Genomic DNA, 25,574 nt, shown 5'->3' on the forward strand with positions numbered 1-25,574 from the left:
CTAGCCATTTAGCGCTCCATATTCTGCAATATACGCATATATGACTTATACACCAAAAAATAAAATAAATCAAAAAATTGCAATATTAGTGTTGGGTGTCCTATATACTGACGCATTGTAATTAATCCAAGTTCCACAATGCGCAGCAAATAATTAGATTAACCATTAGCTACTCTGGTGTACAGCGATAAATTGATCGTGCACGGCGAAAACCCATCAATACAGGAAGGAGTTGTACCTTTACATTAGCCAACTAGAGAAGTGGAATTGATGCCTCGACGTGATCACTTAAAGGTAGTAGGCTACACTTGAGTGTCGGTGATACAAGGGTCGTCCAATGCCAATTCCACCGTTATTACCGGTGTTCAACAACTACACTAGTGACTCAGTGTCGCTCACATCATCGTGATCCGACCACCACAGTTGTACCACGTGGCTAATCTACACTTGAGTGTCGGTGATACACGGGTCGTCCAATGCCATTTCCACCGTTATTACCGGTGTTCAACAACTACCTGTGACACAGTGTCGCTCACATCATCGTGATCCGACCACCACAGTTGTACCACGTGACTATCTAAGATGCTACACTTGAGTGTCAGTGATACAAGGGTCGTCCAATGCCATTTCCACCGTTATTACCGGTGTTCAACAACTACACTTGTGACACAGTGTCGCTCACATCATCGTGATCCGACCACCACAGTTGTACCACGTGACTATCTAAGATGCTACACTTGAGTGTCAGTGATACAAGGGTCGTCCAATGCCATTTCCACCGTTATTACCGGTGTTCAACAACTACTTGTGACACAGTGTCGCTCACATCATCGTGATCCGACCACCACAGTTGTACCACGTGACTATCTAAGATGCTACACTTGAGTGTCAGTGATACAAGGGTCGTCCAATGCCATTTCCACCGTTATTACCGGTGTTCAACAACTACACTTGTGACACAGTGTCGCTCACATCATCGTGATCCGACCACCACAGTTGTACCACGTGACTATCTAAGATGCTACACTTGAGTGTCAGTGATACAAGGGTCGTCCAATGCCATTTCCACCGTTATTACCGGTGTTCAACAACTACTTGTGACACAGTGTCGCTCACATCATCGTGATCTGACCACCACAGTTGTACCACGTGACTATCTAAGATGCTACACTTGAGTGTCAGTGATACAAGGGTCGTCCAATGCCATTTCCACCGTTATTACCGGTGTTCAACAACTACACTTGTGACACAGTGTCGCTCACATCATCGTGATCCGACCACCACAGTTGTACCACGTGGCTAATCTACACTTGAGTGTCGGTGATACACGGGTCGTCCAATGCCATTTCCACCGTTATTACCGGTGTTCAACAACTACTTGTGACACAGTGTCGCTCACATCATCGTGATCCGACCACCACAGTTGTACCACGCGACTATCTAAGATGCTACACTTGAGTGTCGGTGATACAAGGGTCGTCCAATGCCATTTCCACCGTTATTACCGGTGTTCAACAACTACTTGTGACACAGTGTCGCTCACATCATCGTGATCCGACCACCACAGTTGTACCACGTGACTATCTAAGATGCTACACTTGAGTGTCAGTGATACAAGGGTCGTCCAATGCCATTTCCACCGTTATTACCGGTGTTCAACAACTACACTTGTGACACAGTGTCGCTCACATCATCGTGATCCGACCACCACAGTTGTACCACGTGACTATCTAAGATGCTACACTTGAGTGTCAGTGATACAAGGGTCGTCCAATGCCATTTCCACCGTTATTACCGGTGTTCAACAACTACACTTGTGACACAGTGTCGCTCACATCATCGTGATCCGACCACCACAGTTGTACCACGTGGCTAATCTACACTTGAGTGTCGGTGATACACGGGTCGTCCAATGCCATTTCCACCGTTATTACCGGTGTTCAACAACTACTTGTGACACAGTGTCGCTCACATCATCGTGATCCGACCACCACAGTTGTACCATGTGACTATCTAAGATGCTACACTTGAGTGTCAGTGATACAAGGGTCGTCCAATGCCATTTCCACCGTTATTACCGGTGTTCAACAACTACACTTGTGACACAGTGCCGCTCACATCATCGTGATCCGACCACCACAGTTGTACCACGTGACTATCTAAGATGCTACACTTGAGTGTCAGTGATACAAGGGTCGTCCAATGCCATTTCCACCGTTATTACCGGTGTTCAACAACTACACTTGTGACACAGTGTCGCTCACATCATCGTGATCCGACCACCACAGTTGTACCACGTGACTATCTAAGATGCTACACTTGAGTGTCGGTGATACAAGGGTCGTCCAATGCCATTTCCACCGTTATTACCGGTGTTCAACAACTACACTTGTGACACAGTGTCGCTCACATCATCGTGATCCGACCACCACAGTTGTACCACGTGACTATCTAAGATGCTACACTTGAGTGTCGGTGATACAAGGGTCGTCCAATGCCATTTCCACCGTTATTACCGGTGTTCAACAACTACACTTGTGACACAGTGTCGCTCACATCATCGTGATCCGACCACCACAGTTGTACCACGTGACTATCTAACATAGACAGTAACTGGTTTGTCACGCAAATCCATGTCGCGTGTGTTCTTATTGGGAGACAGCAATAAAAAAACCAGCCCAGTATTCGTTACAGGGCAGAGCAGAGTCGAGCCTCGCGTCAAGTTAAGCTGTAATTTGTCCCTACCGACACGGCTGTCAGAAGAACCAAATATTATTATTGTGTTTTTATGCTACTACAAACATAATTATGGACCTACTAACTAGTAGAACGGAATTAAAAAGTTTTGAATCTCCAATAGAGAAGTAGCCAACACTTTTACTGGTAAGTGGTATAAACAGTTACACAGTGAAATACGTTATTTATTCAATCACTACACCGTTAACCGGACACATAATTGTGTAACAACACTACTGTCAAAATGATGAATAAAAACGGCCGTAAATCGCCTCCACCCGGATTATACTAGTTAAGTAGCAGACGTACGAGTAGACTTGACCGATATAGTGAGACAAAGCCATCCTAGGCCTGAATGTTACCGATATACTGTTACGCTGATTTCTTTATTTAACGTAAACATGCTGATGTCATTGGTAAAAGTGAGAAAGATAAGGCAATTCTATAGCTGATATACTGTACACAATAAATCAATCAGAACTGTATTTATATAAAATTGTTTTTAAAACTGACACAGAAAAAGAGACATAGGAATGGCCGTAGAAATACAATGGGATTTACATAAATTCTTCCTAAAGAAGCGAGTTAAACTGCAAGTTCTGGTAAGTTAAGTATTAACACTGTGCAAGCTACTGTCAACTGACCTTGCCAGGAATGTAAAACAGTAATCGCTAAGATAACCGATGTGACAAGCGACGACGTGGCTGAAGCTACTTCTACCGCTTAACAATCCTGCAGCTCACTTACTAACGATTAACGGTTGGCGGTTCCAAAATTACCTTAGTTACAGCAATAGGTTCCTTTTTAACTCAATCTTCACCCAGTACATATATTCCACTTTAACATGCGAATGCCATTAAACCGTGATCATTCAACGACCGTTCTTTATAAATACCACATTACTCTGAACTGTGAGTAACCAAATGCTTAGAAGCTTACCAAAATAATAGAATTATTATAATATCGTTTATCTTAACTTGCAACATATTAATGACATTACTATAAAAAAATTCGCTGAATCAAGGGTATCTTGATTGCATTAATAAGTGGTTGTGTTCACAAGTCAATTGTATTAACAAGAGCTGCGGTGAAACAATGAAATATATTTAATCACACTACAGCATTCAGAACCTTTTTAGCATTCATATGGCTAATAGAATGGTAATTTTCTTCATAAGGAGCAAAGGTGGTTGTTTCGGTTCGCCTGAACGAGGCGAAGCCGAGGTCATAAACACGATTAAGTGGCTGAAGACACTTTTATCCATGTGGTTAACAGCTGTTTCTATGAAATGAGAAACACAATTAAAACTAACACGTTTTACTTATTTTTGTATTACATAATAACTCAGCATAGTAATAATGTCGAGTTTACATACATAAAAAAGAGGTGTGTTTTTTTCCTTCAACTTTTACAAAAAAACAATAATATTAAATTGTGCGCCAGCTGTTATAATATAGCTAAAACAATTATTTTATTGACCAACTTAAATATATGTATCAGTAATTAATATGTAATTGTATCAAAACAGCTTTTATTTGTGTAGTATGATAAAAAAAGGTTGTTCAGAAACTGTGCTGGTGTATGTAACATTTATCTTATTCTTGGTCAAGTTACATTATTCACTAAAAATGTATCTGATTCAGTCTCCTCCAAAGTTGGACATGTTTCTACTACACAAGAAAATCAAACACTAAATGAAGTACGGTGTATTGGAGAGGGTTGTAACGGCAGTTGTAAACTGGTATCACGTTGGCAGTTCACCACCAAGACCCTCAGGGATGAACACTAGGAAGGACAGGTGTAGTGTAAGGCTTAGCATTCCTTGTCCTGAAGTGGATGCAGAACGTCCAGACTTGTTGTATAAATGAAAGTATCCCTAACAGGAAAGCCACGATGGAAGGAATATCAGATAGGAAAGTCCAAACACCTGAGGGGGGCCTTCTAAGACTGGGAAGGTATGATAATTATCGATTAGTTCAAGACAATGGCACCAACCTGGTCATCATTCGGTGAATCAGGAAAATGTGACATCAAGAAATTCTCTTAAAGTTATAATTTACTTTCTTATTTACAGGTGTTTTTGTTTCTGAGAATGTGTTCCAAAGATTCCAATGAAATCTCCAGAGATTATTGTTCATAAATCTATTTTAAATTACGTTTAAAGACTATTTTTAATAATTACCTAACTAAATGCTCTTGCTTCTTGCTTCAAACTTATCACCGTTATGCCTTTCAAACACTGAGTTTCTTTGGTACCGGACACACAGGATATTTCACCATGACCAATAGCAATAGCTTTATAATTTTTATGTAATAGTTTATTTGAAAGCTCATTGTGCTTTTCAATTATTTTTATTCCGGTTGCACCAGAGTAATCAATCTGTCCATGACTTTCCTCAGTCTGCAACTTCCAGTGTATTATCTCGAGTGTCATTACTGTACTTCGTGTTTTAATGACTACCATGCGTACTTAAACACAGCTAACCTAAAAAATGTGAAACTCAGGAACGAATTCAATACTGAATGAACTAAGCATGGTGATCTACCGTATCATTATCTAGCCACAACTCGAGCAGATAGCCAGCCTGCAGTAACTAACTATGGATGTGGACAGCTCTATATCTATCACTCTCAAGAAGATTAGATTTCAAAGTGCTTACTCAATGTACAACATATGGCTGAGAGCAGGCTAACGGCTGTAATAAGATAGTTCACTATAATTTCTAGAAGATGTGACTAAAAATTTCCCTTCCGACCCAGTCTGAAGAAAGGTAAATCTCACATGAACTGTCATCTCGAAATGTCAAACCGAAAATGTTTGTTTGATCCGTACAACACTGATCGGACAGTAACCCTCAATGTTGGAATGTTAATATAATCGTAATGATTTCAATCGTTTAGAAATTTCATAATCTTCAAACCGCATTAGACAAAACTTTTACAACATAAATTTCTTTGAAAAATGAGGACTTGATTTAATTACAATTTATCGTACAAAATTCACTTGTAGAGTTTCAATTTTATACCTTTATAATTTTTAACTACCAATATATTGAAACCTGAAAAATTATCGAAAAACAAGTAGGCATAAAAGTTGTATGGAATTACATAAAAATTTATGAAAAGTTTACCTTTTGATTTTATTTTTTGAAACACTGGAGATAAAAACAACAACAACAAAGACAAAATAAATACACAAAGTGCTTTTACCAACAATAAAATCTGTATCTATCAAATTTATTTATAGCATTATATTCGTGGTTTTACAAATAGATTTGTCAACATTATGTTCAAACGAACAATATCCGGCGCCCATTGATTGGAAACCCTTGCCCTCTGAGCCAAGAGGGCCTCTATGACGTTATCACAGCGGGATGACGTCACGACACGCGCACTTCCGCGATATGGTAGGGTCGGGCCGGGCCGGGCGGTATTGGCCCAGTTGGCGCGGGCTCCAAGGCAGCAGCGACCCGGGGCCGCGTCGAGGTCACCCGTTATCACCGAGTTTAGGTTCCATCATTCACACTAGATCATCTGTAACTTTACTTTTATATATTCACCACTTTGTGATCACTGCTACCAGATACCAGTAAAACCACATCTGTATCGTCCCACCCCTAATCATGTTCATCTCCAACAATGGTCCTCCTGCCACTACCACCTCTAACAAACGCTGGGTGAAAAACTCTACTTTCCGTCAGTGTCCAGGACAGCCACGTGGTAAAGAGAGAATGACTACACTAGTTAATGCTCACTAGGTGCAAGTCCTAGGCTACTTACTGGTGCTTCTCAGTAGAATCTTCTAGACAAAACTTAGGCCTCACTTTTCCTTATAACTTGTTTTTTTTTATTCAAAGTTATGAATCGATCTTTAAATCGACTTTCTTGACTCATAAAGAATAGAATCAAATCAATAGCTAAATATGTACCTATATATTGACAGTGTCAAATGTGATCACGAAGTTTGACAAGAAACGTTAGGTTATAAATATCATTCTCCGACAGAATCCCGCCTGGTTTTCATCTGAAAATAAAAAAGAACTATATAAAGTATAGCTAAAAGAATTTGAACTAAACCTAGAGAGAGTTGTAACTACCCACAGTTGTTACATTAATTCTTACAGTTGATTGAACTCTTATAATCCCACATAATTATGTAGTATGAGGGTTTCCTTTCCTTGTCACATGTTTCTTGAGCTCTGGATCTCAAAAAGAGAATGGTTTACTACAGTTGACTGGGCAACTGACGACTACTACGGAGATTTGGACAACAATACGCTTTTGATGGTTCTTATTCTGACAGATCTTTAACTTGCACTGTTTCTTATCACAATCCACTACTTATCAGCTCAATAGCTAATTACAACCATTCAAGCTACACAAAACTGAACTTTGAGACTGAATACGGGGGATCCCTCATGCTGGTTGCTTTCAATGCCAAATGTCTAAAGAACATCAAACCCAGATCATAAACGGATACTACAAGAGTGACGTAGCTAGCACCTAGTCGGCCAAGGATTTTCCTGTGACGTGTGGTTGGTGGACTAGAGGTGTTGCAAGGCACTGCAGTTGCAGCCCCCAAGGTCTTATATTGCAACAATCACTGCACTCGCAGTGTTGAAACGCTAGCTACAACAGACCAAGTGTTGACCCATTCTTCTTGCACCTTTTGAGTCATTTCCCTAAAAACCTCCATGTCATACTGAAATTTCGTATCGTAGCAGTTAAGGCTATCATCCCAGCTGTAATTTGCAGCTACTGCACTGTTGTACAACTCTACTTGAAGAAGATACTGGAACTCATAGTAGCTCTCATATCTAATGCAGTTTACATTCACATTTTTAACACAATTCCCGTATACAATGTTAATAAAAAACTTGAGCGTCTACCTACTATTTCTTTAACTGGTTTATTTGCTTATTACAATTAGTTGAATTGTGCAGGACTTCAAACATCAAGATGATCATCATAGCACATACAATTAACGAAGGTTATAAGATGTGTTAATAATGCTGTATTACCCCTTCATATTTACAAAATTTGTCATTAATCCCGACTTGAATATCTTCGTACTCTGTATTGTTTCATTTCCATATCAGTAACTCAAGGGGCAGCAGCAGTTTTACTCCGGTGAGCATATTTGATACCACATCGTTCTTGGTATTCTCGTAAACTAAATTTTTAAACGAAGTGGTCAGATCAACGGTTTGCTGTAAGCACCACTTGAGTCACTTGACTTGAATCTGATTTCCTCGATAGAAAAATGCGAATGAATCCTCTATTGAAAAAGTCTGTATTCAAAACACGCAAGCCATAAGAACAGTGCTAACTATTTCTTCATTCTGTCCTGATAAGAATAGTATATAATAATAATTATTCCTGTATTCTCATAAAATAGTTTTTCGCAAATACTATTCCAGTAGATAAGAAACCACTAAAATCAAGACTGTCCAGAAATTTGACTGATATAGATTAGAATAGAATGACTTTCACCCACATTCCAACAGACAGACGGAAGGAACGTTTTGTTTGCTTGGTGTGTCGTGTCGCGATCGTCAGTTGAATGAGGACACCGTTGTCAAGAGGTGGCGGCGAGAATACACACGGCTCGGCGCGGCGGGGAAAGACGACTTGGCAACAGCGAAGCGCCGTGATGTTGTGGTGACGTCACGTGCGGGGTTGCCACGTCGGGCGCTCCCCCTCCCTCCAGATTGTGTAACGGCAACACCTGCCCGTGTCCGACACTCCGCATTTGGGTCACCGTCGCTTCCATCTGCCTGCATTTCCTACTCTATCGCCTCGGTGTTGCCGCATGCAGTATTTATTTATAGAACCGTGAATGTCGCAAAGTTCAGAATACACATCACGTGTGCTGGTCATTGGCCTCGCACTCGACATTAGTCTAATCTACGTTATTTAACAATCCACCACTAAACTTGAACCCGTTAAGGTGTTGCAATCGATTTTGGGTCGGGTCATAGATTATAGTGTTACAGTCACAGCTCTTTTAAGATAACTTCCTTGAGTATGCGACAGAAGAATGTAATTTTTATATTACTGCTCGTGAAGTTATCGGCATTTCATGTATGTAATTTAGACCATTTTGTAATCAAATCCAAATAAAAACGGCAAAAGGAAAACTGTAAAATTTATACAATATGTAAATAAACTATTTATATAGTACGGACATATATATATATATATATATATATATATATATATATATATATATATATATATATATATCTGTACCCCTGAGGTAAAGAACACTGTCCACCTTTTATGAAATTGAGCAAACACTATGCCCAAGATGCACTTTTGTATCTATATAGTGGTATAGATAGTTCAACCATTATTAATAGCAAAGATATACAGTAGAAAATAACATTATGTGTCATTTATCCCAGCTAAAGGTAGTAAAAAAATTATCTGGACATGATTGTCAGTATTTAACAAACCTAACATAAAATTTCATACAAATTATTTGTCTTGTTCCCTTGTAAAACAATTGATTTTAATAAAGTTTGAATGTAAGCGCTCGATGTGCATGATCCATGCAAAGGCAGAAAATACACTCACACATTCAATAAGTGAATGAGGTTGTGAGCATGTGATATTTATGGAACATACACTCCTAAACAACCAATATATTACACAGAATTTTAAGAAAACAAGTAATTTTTAACTTGTTGAATTTCGAATTTATTGAATCAACTATCTATACGTACCCAATGCCTAGGTCCGTGTGACCCACACGACATCAGAGTACCATGTAAATAACAAATTATAGTCTACTGTATGTAAAAGTTTCAAACATATTTGAGTATATCCAATTCCTCCAATGAACACGCAGAAGTAAAGTGATTGAGCTAATATCATAACATTCAAATAGAAGAATAACGTGTAGGTGTTTTCTGAGAATAACAAACATTCACTAAATAAGCAAACATCATTACTTGAATTAGTTTGTATAAATCACTTTAATCACAAAGAAAAGAAAGATCCTCTCCCTAAATATCTTATTTATAGAGAAAAAAATTATAAATCTTTATACGAGAATATAATTTGACTAATAATTTTAGTAGGTGCTCTCAGCCACAAACTGGTACAATTCATGTATCAATTTTTAATACTCGATTAAAACAATATGTATTTAAGTGACAAGCGGTTCAGCACTTATACATTGATACTGTATTATAACAAGCATAGATTAAGCTTGTATATTTTATTTCATCGCCAATAACACTTGTTATAAATAAGTTAATATGAAATATTACAGATCTGGCATAAGTATTGCCTACTCACCATTCTTGCAGAAATGCTTATTATGGTTGCAACTTAATTCGAGGATATCCCCAGAGAGCAATGTCACTCATGTGAGTGTTCCACGTTACTTCGTGTTGTTATTTATCGCGATATAGTAAACATGAACATACCTTCACGCGTGTAATAGCTTAACATAACAGTAGAAGACATTTTCTTGTTCTTGGTTTAAAATTTGTTATTGACGATGAAATGTTTGAAAGGGCAATAAGATTTTGAACATTTGCCACCGCCATACTTTACAAAATATACAACACAACGTTTCGACAATTGAAATCTACCCTCCTCATCAGGTGGGTAGATAGTACATTAAAAAACAGATGTTATTGTCGTGTAATTAAAATGAACAACACGTCAGTAGCGCGAGGGAAACACCAGTAACGCTACAGCCACCCGTGACAGTGAGTCATCGAGTCACCGGACGCGACCACGGCGACTCTTGCTCTCGGCCGGTTAGTAATATTTCCGCGCGGAAAACTACAACATTAGTCATTGCGCTGTTTCAGCGAACACTTGCAGATCTACAAATTTCCTACGATAGTAAGACCACACCAACCTCGTCAGCTGTATTGATACCTTAGATATGGCTTGTAATAAAGTAATAAAGTGCCTACTCTATATGATAGGCCACTACCTGTTCCGGTGTATATTCATTCACCTCTTGAATGTTACTTTGTTACTCATCAGATTTTCCTAAAACTCTAAAATATTCTAGTGTTCCAGTAAATTGGTGTGTGTAAAGTGCAGTATCATTCAGCAAAGAGTTAGTGTGGGTTGATAACTTACAGCTTGTTTAGGTCTACTTATTTGTTTGCTTGGATGTAATTTGTAAAAGTATTTTTTCGAACTTGTTTTATTTCAGGAAAAGGTCAAACAAAACTTCACACAACAATTTCCATCTCGATTATGCTGTTACTACAAGTAAAAGTAAGATCTGAGGGGATCAAACTAAATCTGTAATTGTTCTTGTAATATACATTGCGCTCCTCAGGTCAATCACGTAAGAACGATCGCGAATCGACGCCGCTAACACGGCGAGCGCGGCGTGGGCGAATCGGCCTTGGGGGCAACGACCCGGGGCCTGTTTTGACGCGGACCGGTCCCCGTCCGTACCGCATTTCTCCGACTTGACGACTTCCACCTCCCGTCTCCCACCCGTGCCAGTGTCCGCTCCTCACAACTACAACTGACCCTCGTCTCGTACATCACAATCACGTCATCACTGCATGCATTCCAAGCAACACAACGTAAAAAAACAACACAAATACACGAAATTAACGGAATGGGACGAGATTCCAACGTCGGGCGACAAACATCTGCTCATCTAATTGCTTACCGGTACCCTTGAACATAGGCTATAATAAACTTATATTGCGAAGTTTTAGATTCTCATGAAAACCTCCAAAATAAGCCACTACACAAGAATAATATCATTAAACCAACATATTATCGCACAATACATCTGTTTGTACATATAGTACCGGTTAACAAAAGATTGAAAAAGATAAAACTCAAAAACATATATAACACGACAACATTAATACTTATCAACTGAATTATAAATTATTTCATTTATAGAAAGAACTAAAAAAGTTGGCTCTACAAGCTGTCATGAACACAAAGACAGTTCCTGTTCCCTTGGCCTGAGCAGCAAGTTTTGCCTAAAATATTTCATATTATGTGAAATATTTTAATTATTAAAATTTGAAATCCTAAAAATGTTACAAAACCAACCAAAATAATGTTATTTAAAGTAAAACAACTGTTGTTACCCAATTCAATTCCTTAATACAGGTTCATATGTACACCAACATTTTTCTGTCCCAACTAAAAAAGTTCATACCATAATAAGTACATTACTCCAAAGAAACTAGTAATCAGTGTCCCTTCTTCCCCTCATAAAATTGCAGAAGTTAATTACTTTGGTCTTCAACATTGCCAACCAGAACAAGTAACAAAACATTGACCATATTGAAGGCAAGCAAGCCACTCCACTAATAGCGGTTGCTTCATATGATCCAGAATTGTAAGATTTAGCAAACACAGAGACAAGATTATCAAAATCGAAACAAAGTCGAAAAAAATGCTGTAATTAAATATTACTTTCTTATTATATTAGAGTCTACCTGCTGGCAAGAGGCCTCAGAGATTATCGGATCCCAGAAGAAGTATAAACTACACCTCTGAAAATTGGGTAAACCTGCTAGGACAAGATGCAATTTTTGGACAAAACAAATTGATAATTACAAGTTAAATTTTCTCTACATTATTAAACTAATACTACTTACTCATTACTTCTTCCTTAGTATGTTCATAATGTTCTTCAACAAGCTTGAACTCATGTTTATTACCATCTCTAATTATATTATTTGGAGTGTTTAATAACAATTCTGGATAATGAAACAATCTGAATCAGCGGAAAAACAAACTGAAGCCTCCAATTCCACACCCCTGCAGTTTAGCAGTTAATGCAAGCAAATCTCTATGCCAAGCACTTATGGCTTATAATACTAATGGCAAAAAACAAATTATAGTAGAGCTAGGATCTTTGTGCATAGCACTAGATGACATTAGTGAAAGTGAAGTCTTTACACATTATCATTACAAAACACAATAATGTTACCTTGAAAAAGCAGGGTTATTTTACTGTTCAATAAGGATAAAGTAATCAACTACAGTGTCCCAGGATACTGTCCAGAAAGCAATTATATTTTTGGTTATGATCAATGAATGATCTTAGTTTACTTGGAAGAACTCTGACTCGTCAATGACACCATACTTTATACAAGAACCAACACTATCAATAACTTGAAATCAACTATGTAGTCCCGTAGGGTTCTGTCCTCGAATCAACTCAGAGACCTTGAGTTAATCGGAATCACCAACACCACAATTTATACCAGAAGTAATAACGATCATGATTGACCAGCAGCCAGGAAATCTTTCAAATTTCTTTTGGAAATGTAGAATATTTTGTTATGGGAATAGCAACCCTGATGATTCTTTTTAATGATGTTCATCACCTACTTTCCTTCCATTGATTTTATTCTCTCGCATATTTCTTCTAAATAACTCAATGCTAGAAGTTCCTGACTCTTTGTGATATTACAATAATGCCTCATTACAATATAAATTCAAATTTAGTTCTAAACCACTCTTCTGTATCTCAGTATGACATTTCTAGTTTTTATCACACTTTGTACTACTTTCATAGACATTAAAATTCTCTCTCTTACTCATGTCTGCTGACCAACCCTACTACAGTAGAGTCCCGTTAATCCGACCTAATTGGGACCGAGCCCTATTCGGATTATGTGATTGTTCGGATTAGCCAGAATTACAGAAAAATACGGTTTTAAACTTGAGAATGGGTCTATTTTGTTATAGAATTATCAACACTGTTTATTAAAACATGTTTTCTGACTGTTGCATTGTATTTCTTGACAAATAAACGTGTTTGCGAATACTAAGCACATTTACCGTATTTAGAGTGAGAGTTCTATTGTTAAGGAATGTGAGTCATCCAATAAACTCTCTTCAATGCGACAGAAGACAATAACTGAACTTATGTCTTTTAACAATTAATATTGTACTCAATAATAATATCAGTACCGTACGTCCAATTTATGTTTGATTTCACTTCTAAATACAGTAATTTAACTCATTCCTAACCTATAAGTTTCAATTTGGTACTGTATTTAACTTCATTATTTATGTACGGTACCGTACACAGTTTGTCTTAATAAAATACTGTATGTCTATTTAATTAAAGTTTTCTTTGTTTATGTACGAAATGATGCACCCATTTTCATTTTTTATGTAATTAGTTCCTATAACTGTTCATTATCGTTATAAATAATTCCTCCTGGACCTGTTCGGATTAACCGACGTTCGGATTACACGTGTTCGGATTAGCGGGACTCCACTGTATTCTCTTTAAATTAAATATGGCTCTGGTCAGTTCACGTAACACTGAAAGTTTTCTGTCAGCAGGCCAAACAAAGAGACTTGACTGACTGTATTGAAGCATAGATATAAATATTAGCTATGGCGTCTAAATATTTTGCCTACAGCAGACTCTATATTCTATATACAAAGAAGGTATTATAAAATATAAAAATATAATAAATTTCTCACGTCTCTTCTAGCTTGCAGACAGTTGTTTGTAGCAAAAAATAGTTGTTAAAAAAATAAAAACTACAGATATATATATATATATATATATATATATATATATATATATATATATATAAGGTAAAATTAGAAACTGAACAAAATTTCATTATACATAATTTATTTTGTTGCATGTTTAAGAAGTGAGGTAAATATTTTTTTTTCTTTGATTGTATTGGGTAAGAAACAAGGCAAATCAAGAAATCAAGATTGTGATTTCCAAACATAATTCAACAAAAGGTGCAAAGTATGAACCAAACTATATAAAATAAACATATACTTTATTAAAAATAATCTCTGTACCAACTAACATGTTGTTGGACTCAAGCTTCATTAATAACAATATGATTTAGCATAGATGGTGTATGTTTTAACTTACCTAATGGTCTCCACTATTTCAACTGCACCATCATGTTTATCCTAAAAACAAAACAAACCAACTTACAATAAAAAAGCTTACAAAAATTAGTCATTAATTAATTGATAGTTTACTATTATACTAATATATAAAATAATGGATTGCATGCTTGATAGCAAGACCTTCAGCAGGACAAAATGCTACGTACACAAAACACACCACTTATGATGCTTTCATAGCAGAAAATTATTACTTTTTCATCAACTCCTGATGAACTGTATAATCTTCAACCTTTTCCAGTCAGAGCACTCTGAAAATTTAAAAACTGTTTGAACAGTAGTTACGTGTCATTAGACAAAGTGGTTACTCAATTTGTTTTTCATGAGAAACCCTGGTAAAAGCTGCAAGCTGTGATGCAAATGAATCTGCATATCCATTTTTATTTCCATTAGGTCAGCTAAATCAGCAAATACCGGCAAACAAGATGCACATAGTGGTTTTAATCTTTAAACTTGAATATCTTGGAAATCAAAGAACATAAAAATGCATATAGACAGAGAAAAAAAACAAGTATTATGTATAAAAATAGATCATTATAGCTCTTTCTTGGCATTTTAAGCATAATAACCTTACTAGGCATGTGTGTAAAACATACAACATAAAAATAAAACAGAATATATTTGTAAACATAAGAAATATAGTATAATATATAACTATATAATAAATATACAACAGAAAATATTTTGTATAAGTAACAGAACAGAAGGGTGAAATGCAAAATGAAATGCTTCTTCTAAAAATATAATTTGAATATTATGTAAGATGTCCATTTTTTGGCGAAAGCTTAAAGGTTCAAAAATAGGTAGCATCACATTAAATATTCATCTAATTTCCAAAGCTCTATAATGCCATGGCATGTGAACTGCTGTTAGATTCAGTGTTGTATGTTGAGTGTTATCTATGTTGTCACTGACTCACTGTTGCTTTTATCCTTATACAAAAATCTTATGCCATATATACAAAATAACAGTCTCAAATAAAACTTTATCCATCAATATCCACTTAATAATTTTTAATTTTTAAATTTATATATAAAAATAAATCCAAATTGAGTTTTTTTTTATTTGCATTATAATATGCTAAAACATGCAGTATTAATTTATAATGTATAGCTTTCAATAATGTATAAATAAATGTTTTTAGTGTATATAAATTAATATTTAATATGGTCTTCCTTTTTGCTTTAATGTCCTCCTTATTCACCCCTACAAGTCCTCATTTAAGGAATTTGCGTCTGGTCACCCTGATCACAAGTGAGGACTACAGCTAAAAAGTAACAATGAACATGTCACTTTAGAGATTATGATAATGATAGCCTACTTTTTATCACATTTTCAGATGCTTCAATTTTAAAAGATTACTGAAGATAAACCATTGCAAACATCAAGCGAAATTATTTTAAGTACAATGATGCTTATTATGATAGCTTGAGAACCAATTATACTTATACAATTATGAGTACCATTCCCCAGTAAAAGAATTAACTTACAGATCTGAGCAAATCTAAAAAAAATTGGGTTTTTCTTTGTTAAAGAAGTGGGTAAAATTTGTAAAAACTTTTGAAAAAAATTATTTTACATGGAACACTAAAATACATTAAGTCACAATATAAATATATTCTGTGGGGATAATAGGCATTTGTTATTCTTTAGGGTTTTAAAGTTCAGCCCAGTTCAAACTTTGCAAAATGATAATGACAACACAACACATTGAGCCAAAAATAGAGATTATGTTAAGATAAGTTAATAACCTTTTACACTGGCAGCTTTCAGATTAAATTTATTAAGCTGCCCCTATATTTTAAATTAATTTTAATTTTCTACATCTTACAGTAGTTACAATAATAAGTAGAAATCGTTGTCAATATTTCAATAAACTCAAAAATAGACTGGAAAACCCAAAGAAGAGACTTCTCTGACTATCAAGCATATTCACTGAGTTCCTACAATTGTTAAAACCAAGATAAAAAAAGATGACTTTGAATGCCAGACTAAATGACATATTTATTTTCAAAACGACAATGTCTTTAAAGTAAGCTGAATAAACTTAAACTCTCCATAGCTGATAGTGACTGATATTATTGTCCTGGTTGATCCAATTGAATACACAAACACACAATGTCTTTAAAGTAAGCTGAATAAACTTAAACTCTCCATAGCTGATAGTGACTGATATTATTGTCCTGGTTGATCCAATTGAATACACAAACACACAATGTCTTTAAAGTAAGCTGAATAAACTTAAACTCTCCATAGCTGATAGTGACTGATATTATTGTCCTGGTTGATCCAATTGAATACACAAACACAACATAACAATATTGAACTTAGTAATTTCAAAACTAATCATTGCACTCAAGAACCATACAACAAAATAAGCAAGGTAGGCGTTATTGTATCTGTTAATAGGCTGAATTTTCAAGAGATTATCCCAGACAATCTGCCTATCAAACGTGTTTACACTAATTAAATTCAATAGTGGTTCCCTTATTTCTCAACACCATTTATAATTTCAACTAACGAACCCATCAAACATTATCTAGGATACTGATTTCAAATCAAATTTTTAAGAGACTATGCTCACTTTAAACCCGACTGGATCTGCTCTAATACTTCTAGACTTCAAGATTGCCAACCGCAGATTGGGTGCACTCTGTGAATACCTCTCAGGAATTTTTTTTTTCAATTCTATCATAAATCTACCCAATCTCTTTCACATTACCGTGAAACTGGCCATACATTCCATCCACAGAAAGAATAAATTCCCGGACCTAGTTCCTAACTGAATCCTAACCTAGTTTTTCAACTTAACCCAAACAAAATATAGCCTATAATAAATTTAATAATGCGAAGATAAATACTACAAATACAAATACTGATTTTACAAGACAAGTTCTGAGAAACCGTACCTCAAAAACATACTTACAAGCTGATTTGATCAAACTTTCTATACACATTCAATACACTGTATTAAATTACTACTCTCATTCTTAAGCCACGCCTATTTTCAGATATATATATATATATATATATATATATATATATATATATATATAATACATATTGATTAACATATAAAATACTTAAAAACAAATGTATGGATGGCAGTACTTAAAAATGTATGAGCTGATTTTGATGACCTTCTATACAAATTCAATACACAGTCTACTATACTGAATTGCAACCCTCATTATTAGGCCAGCCCACACCTATTTTCGGAGCTATACCGATTTTACATATCAAATATTGAACAAAAATCTAAGGACGGTTGTACCTCAAAACAATTTCTTGTGAAGGTAAGCTCTATAGCTGTTTGGAAGTAAAGATTGAACAAAACGCTAAAATTGTTGTTCATTAACTGATCTAGAAAATACATTACAAACGCGCCACAGCTGTAGGGGAGACGGGGCACTATTGGACGTAATTTCATGTTTCACTTATGCATTTTTCTAAATTATGAAAACTGTTAGTTAAAAAATTTTAGTTTTTTTGCCTTGTGTTTAGTTGGTCTTCTAGAACCCCACAACAAATTTTCTAGATAATTTGAGCACCCCTTTTATGTGGATTATTTTTTTTTTATTAAACCTCTACATTTTGTCCAAATTTGCCCCGTCGGGGCAGTTTTGGACAAAATGATTTTTTTATTGGGGCACAATTGGACAGTGCTAAAAATTGGTTTAATTGGACATAAAAATAACTCATTTTATAGGTTTCAAACATCATCTATATTTAAGTAAACATATATACAAACTTTATAACTGAAAAAAACAGAAGACACACGTAAAAAAACTATTTGAAATTAAAAGTAGTCAAATTTTCCCTTGAAAACAAAGCAGTTTGCTGCTCTGGATGTCCCACCAATTATATCTGGTTGTCGCAGCTTGAACTCGATGTCTTTGGTTCGACAAAGCTGACTTCAACATTTTTCTGGGAAGTAAAACTTGTAAGAGTTTTGGTTCTTTTTGAGAAATTTCACACTGAAACCATCAGTCACATGCTCCTCTATTTGGCCAATAAAGTGGTAGATGGCCTTCCTTAGAAGCAAACTTTGTCAGTATGAAGTCATTTGTGGCATAGTTTTTATCAGGAAGGTAATCAAACAGTTCTTCTTCATCCTCAGAGAAAAGTCTTCAGGACTAAGGCCTCCATCGTCTAGTTTTATTTGTATCTCATCTTCGTTGCTAGATGAGTCATCTTGATACAGCTTTCTACAGGCCCCCTCAGTTTTTTTCTTCTTACTTTCCTTTTTTACTGCCCTCTCTTGTTTTCTTTTTTCCACCAACATTTTCTTATGTTCTTTTTTCTTTTAACTCTGCTACAAGAGCATCTTTCTCTGGAGTATCAGTCAGAAATTCGCGAACGACCTTTTTTTCGGCCTCGCCTTTCCTTTCCCTTAGGAACGTATTTGGGGGTAAGGCATGACATCCTCTGGAGTAAGCGTCAATGTAGTAGGTCTTTTAACATTTACTGGTTGTGGCGTTGATGGGCCAGGTACATTCGGGTCAATAGTTGGCTTGTTTGATGATTGTGAGGCCTTGTGAGTCGTCAGAGCTTTGGCTAATTTCCATCAACGGAAAGTCACATGACGTACCAGGCACTGGATTATGGTTGTTGGTTTCTTCTACTTGCCGATGACATAACACGGTCAGTCACAACTGGCACCCGTTGAAAATCATTGTCAGTGAACACACTGCGGGCTGAGTGGATAGATTCCAGCTTTACGAAATCCACTTTTGATGTTAGATGCAGTGAAAGATTCAACAAATGGTTTAGCAGTAAGCTGAGCAATTTCTCGAATTGTAATCGTATGACCAGGATGTTGAGATAGCCAGGAGATTGAATTCAGAACGTAAGCGCCTTTTAAACGGACTAAAAACTGCTACATCCAGCGGCTGACTTTTGTGCGTTGTGTGTGGATGGCTAGTGATCATATGTATGCCAATTGATCTCTGCTGTACATCACCACATCCAAGCCAATGTGGGACTCATGATTATCCAGGGTTAAAACCACGGGGTTTTTCTTTAGATACATTTTGTGGCCTTTTGGATATGTTTAAGCGTCTCTAAAAAGAGAGCTGATGTCATCCAACCAGAATCAGAATAAAGAGCTTTGCTTCCTTCAGGTGCCCCAATCATGTAGGCAAAGTTTGGGCGTTTTCTGGGGAAAATGTAAATTGGTGGCAAGTAAGTCCCATCGGCGCATATGACGGCACAGAAATGTTATTTGCTCCCCCCTCTCTCCTGATACGACTTGGCCCACCTGTTTTGTTCCCCTTGCTGCAATCACTTTTGGCGCCTCCAGCACAGTAACTTATTCCACTCTCGTCTTAAATTTAAAATTCTTGACGGAGGAACTTCTACTTTTGCGAACAAAGCTTCTAGGTTGTCAAAAATACGTTCCCACGTTGTGTTTATTAAAGCTAGTGTTCCTGGACAGACTAGTCTTTTCTGCTTGGCGAAGTGAAAGTCCTTGATGTCTCTTCATAAAATGGTTTAGCCATTCTTCTCCTGATAAGCCTGTAGTACGCCATTTAGCAGGTATGCGTTGATCGAGATTCAAAGCCAAGGCATATATTGAAGGCTAATTCCCTGGCCATCATGTAAGTTAGGCCATAGTTCATTCTGGACCTTTCAATGCAATAGTCTGCAATTTTTTGTTCTTGTTCAGGTGTAAATACTTGTCTTTGAGAGTATTTAGTGTTATAAACAGGGGCCATATCTTCTATAGTAACCTCTTTTACTGGCTGGTGCTCATCTTCAACCTCTTGAAATAAAGTTACATTTTTCATTGCCCACAGGCTCATTGACATGATCCTCATTGTTAAGCTCATCAACTCCATTACCATTGTTAGGCTCATTAGCTATAAGGACTATTCTCATTGTTGACTTCCTTTTGCTTTACTTTGTATTGAGTCTGAAATGTAGGGTCGACTTTTTAAGCCCATTGGGCTTCGGCAGCTTCTCTAATGGATCGGTAGTTACCATTTCTATAGTCATTTAATGCCGCTACTATAGATTCTTCAGAAATATTAGCCCTGTCTGTTTTCTTTATATACTTCCTAACCATCTTTTAACCTGGAAAAACAAAAAAAACAGTATGTAGCAATGACAAAACATAAAATAATGGTTTTTGTCCCAATTGTGCCTCCATACTTTTGTCCAAAAACTGCCCCGAGGTAGGTTAAGATATAAAAATTGAAGATTACAGAAAGGAGAAGTGACATAACCTCAAATGAATGAATTCATTGCATAGTCAGTTAAACTAACAATTTCAAAATAATAGACACAATTGTTTCAGGATAATACTTACTGTGAAAGAGATAAGTTTGTGAATATGCAAAATCACTTCATTTTGGGTAAAAAAAACATAAAATATGAACTCAATTTCTAAGAAGATGTGCCACAATAACCAAACTTTCCACAGTGAAATGTGACCGTCTCAGGCATACCAAAATGGGAAATTGAGGGGAGACAAAAAATTTTCCCTCTAGCTATAAAAAGGCATTGTCCAATAGTGCCCCAGTCAATAGTGCCCCGGTCTCCCCTATCCATCTTGTTGTACTGAACGAGTATATTGGACAAATTTCCATCCATTTGTTTACATTGTCCACTCTTATCTTCAAAAATAGGTGCAGTCTAAGACTGAGGGTAGTAATATAATACATAGTATACTGCGTATTGGATGTGTATAGAAAGTTGTGACAAAATAGACTGTTAAGATTTTTGTGGTAGCCTATGGTTATATATAGATTTGTTTTCTTCTGTATTTGGGCTGTAAAATTGAGTAGACTTTGTTCATTAAAACCGGTATCTGTTGTTTTGGAACGCCAGTTAAATAGATTCTATAGGTTTTTTTGTATTTGTCTTTTTGTCTTCAAATAATAAAATTAATTTAGTTTTGTTTAAAGAACTCGTTCAGGAACTAGGTTAGAAGTAGTTCAGAACTAGATTAATAGTAGTTCACGAACCAGGTTAGGATTCATGTTAAAGGATTACTTCTTTCTATGGATAGAATATATGGACAGTTTCACACTGCTTTTCATATTCAACAATTCATTGGAGTAAAACGACTGTGGAGTTGATATATTTGATACTAAATTCCAGTAAAAAACCTGGAATGAAAAACTAAAAAGAAATCAGACCGGAAATCCCTAATACCCCTGATAACTTGAATAGGTATTTTATTAATGTATCAATTTCTATAAAAACAGGAAGGAAAATAGTCTAATAACAGAGGTAAGTAGAACAGTATAAACTAATTCTGATTTCCTTTGTGCTTTGATAAGCTTATATACCTGAATTTAATTTCGTATGGAAATAAATGGACATTCAACACCCTTTTATTCTCACTAGTAGTGCCTGGTTAATTAACATTTATGTTGGTCAGTAAAATAGTTCCCACTCAACAAATTAAATCAACTATGTCACAACATAGGTAATTCAGTGAGGATATAGATTCTGCAATTTTGGTACACAAATAGTGTTTGACTTACGATATAGCAACAGCCTTGCTAATATAGATCTTCCAAATTAGATGCCAATTTAATCAATTTGTCTAAGGCCTTTGACTAATAAAATAATTTTTGTGGCTACAGTGTAATAAGCAGCAACCACCACAATCGAATCATCAGTATTTAAGATTTTCTAAATTACAGATACATGTCAAACCAAATTACATATAAGTATTTAAAATTACAGTATAGTTCAGCTGTTTTTATATAAAAAAAGTTATAATTTAACGATGAATACAAAACACTATCTAGACATTGTGTATTTATAAAAATGTAACATATAAGAAGAGTGTAACACTCTTAAAATTTAATTAGATTTTACTATTTAGAAGCATAAACGTGTGTGACATCTTGTAACACAAATAACACATGTACATCGCCATTGTTACTTGCAGCCATTACTAAAATACGATTATTTACTTTCTTTGAATTAATTTGGAAGAATACTGTTATTCAATATATTGAAAAAACCTGGCAATAATTATTTGTAAAAATATAGGTAATTGGGATATTTTTGTATCCGGTAGTTATTTTTTTTTCTTTTATATATTGTTTTTTAAATGTATTAGCTACATTATGAAAATTTGTACTCCCTTACTGAGCTACAGTATAAAAAGCTTGGGGTTTAATCCACTGTGTTAATGTTAGATAATGTATTAAATAAGAAATAGTCTAAGCTGCTGATTAACCTTGATATTTGTTTTGGAAAGTCTTAAAATATATGAAGTGACTTTCAGATATCTAATTAAATATCATGACATGATAAGTTTTGGTGTAAAAAATAATCTACTGTATATTGTATTCTGTTTAACATGAACACTTGACTGATAAAATACTTAAGATGTATAAAGATGGAACTGTGGTAATTTTCAGTTTCTGGAAACTTGCTTTTACACAATTATTAGGTTGTCCAATATACTCTCATGGTATTTTTTCACAGTTAAAAAACGCTGTATGCTTGGCAAGAATTACCACCAAAGGTGTACTCCACAGCTAGTCCATATTCTTCAAAGACCTTTATTTCATTATTTTAACTTTTATATGAATGATTAATGGTTATGGGAATAAATCAAGGATGAATAAATATACTAGAATATTAAAAGCATTCTTTTTTCTCATCTAAACTTCACTTTAGTTTTGTTGTTCATTATGTCAGACATGTTGGACGCATATTTTCGTTTAAGTGAATAAGGTTTTGTTCACAGTATTTTTTCACAGTTAAAAAACGCTGTATGCTTGGCAAGAATTACCACCAAAGGTGTACTCCACAGCTAGTCCATATTCTTCAAAGACCTTTATTTCATTATTTTAACTTTTATATGAATGATTAATGGTTATGGGAATAAATCAAGGATGAATAAATATACTAGAATATTAAAAGCATTCTTTTTTTTTTCATCTAAACTTCACTTTAGTTTTGTTGTTCATTATGTCAGACATGTTGGACGCATATTTTCGTTTAAGTGAATAAGGTTTTGTAAATTAATAGTGAAAGCTGTTTCTAGATCTAGCAACTGGTGCTAGTACTTACAGTCAAAAACTCATGGAGCCATGAAACCGAAATTTAAAAATTGGCATACCAGCCGATATCTGCACGAGCATATCTGCAGATCATCTCTGTGAGTATTTGTACAGAAGAGAGGTACAACTTTCTGTAGGTGATGCTTTTAACCACTTCTTGAAGGCAGTTAACATTGTAATCCGGAAGAAAACGTGACAAAAGCTCCATAAATTTCTATTCTAACCGCATGTCTGTTAGGTTATCATTTATGAGATTTTCCTATTTCATGTTCTAATTGTTTTGGTAATTCTAAGCAATATATGGGTCAACCTTGATTTTTCTCATATTACAATATAATGTTCCAATAGTCAATTAGAAAAGGAAATGACTAGAATTTCTTGCCGGAAAGCAGTTATAGGGAGCAGGCAACTCATATTACATTATAATGTTCCAATAGTCAATTAGAAAAGGAAATGACTAGAATTTCTTGCTGGAAAGCAGTTATAGGGAGCAGGCAACTGCGAGAATTACCTATTAGTGATCAGGGGCACTGACGTGATCTGGGCTTCAAATTTGGAACTACTCGAGTTAATTTTTTTTCTAAAAGAGCAAGCATCGTGCGTGATCTTCGTCTATACTGAATTGATTCAGGCCAAAGGAATGACACAGATTACTTTACCAGATTTTTACGGAGATTTTGTATTGGGCGGATTATATTGGTTTACTTTGCTTTCCAGCATGTAATTATGTGTTTAAAATTGTTTTACATACATTACCTACATTATATTGTAATATGTAATAACAATTTATCAAAAATTTTTAATAAAAAAAAGGATCACGCACGATGCCTGCCCGCTGCGCAGCGCTTCGCGCTGCTTGCTCTTTTAGAAAAAAAATTAACTCGGGTAGTTCCAAATTTGAAGCCCAGATCACGTCAGTGCCCCTGATCACTAATAGGTAACTCTAAGCAATATATGACCGTCTGGCAGTTGCCTGCTCCCTATAACTGCTTTCCGGCAAGAAATTCTAGTCATTTCCTTCTCTAATTGACTATTGGAACAATATATTGTAATATGAGAAAAATCGAGGTTGACCCATATATTGCTTAGAATTACCATTGTTTTATTATTATGATTATTTTATTATTATGATTATTTTATTATTATTTATTGAAACAGTATGAGTTACTTATACTAGACCTATATTAGAATAATTATTTGAATTTCAAAAATGATTGTTATGACTAAGATAAGTTGTCATAGATTGGTAATCTAATATTTGATTATGGATCATTGATTATACTATCCAATATAAAAAACAGGGTCCCCTTATCATACTCTGCCCTTGAATTGTACTACATAGTGCTATGCTACACAAAAATCAATCCTAGGATTAGAGTTAAGTTTTAATAGTTCTAAATATTTCAACTAGCCTAAATTTTACTTTTAGGCTAACATTGTAACACAGGGTGAAACTGAAAGAACCAGTCTTAGATCAATATTTTTAATAGGCCTAATGTTTAGAAAATCATAAATATAATGCACTTGCCTATAGTAATGAATAACTTATTTCCATAAATTTACTTACTGATCCTCTTCCTGAAGTGAGAGGCCATGTATAAACTACTGGTTCTGCTCCAACAGGACTGTGAAGACGTAGCTCACGATCCATATTAAACTTTAAGTAACCAAAAAGGTGCATGCATTACGAAAACACAACACAAAACACTTATAATATCAAGAAACAACGGTTTTACACTGAACACCACCACACCACAAACACACGCACTCCATCACGACACTTTCAGCTTTTGAACGACACTCCACTCATCGTTAAAACTTTTGACTATTGAAAGGAAACGGCAACGGGTAAGGAAACGGCGCCCTCACATCTTCGCGATGGCCGATTGCTG

At 35.5% G+C, this 25,574-nt stretch overlaps 1 protein-coding gene across 3 annotated transcripts in view; it reads right to left on the reverse strand.

Moving 5' to 3' along the window:
• Positions 1-25,574, reverse strand: part of LOC124354635 (histone-lysine N-methyltransferase, H3 lysine-79 specific) — a 109,995-nt gene extending 84,421 nt beyond the window's left edge. For all 3 annotated transcript variants that reach the window (XM_046805251.1, XM_046805252.1, XM_046805253.1), the window contains exons 1-2: positions 25,250-25,574; positions 14,613-14,653 (exon numbers count right to left, since the gene is read on the reverse strand). In XM_046805251.1, the coding sequence (XP_046661207.1) occupies positions 14,613-14,653; positions 25,250-25,363 (155 nt within the window). In that variant the 5' untranslated portion in view covers positions 25,364-25,574. The remainder of the gene's footprint in view (positions 1-14,612; positions 14,654-25,249) is intronic.

The sequence above is a fragment of the Homalodisca vitripennis genome, chromosome 2 (assembly GCF_021130785.1).
Source record: "Homalodisca vitripennis isolate AUS2020 chromosome 2, UT_GWSS_2.1, whole genome shotgun sequence".
NCBI lineage: Eukaryota > Metazoa > Arthropoda > Insecta > Hemiptera > Cicadellidae > Homalodisca > Homalodisca vitripennis.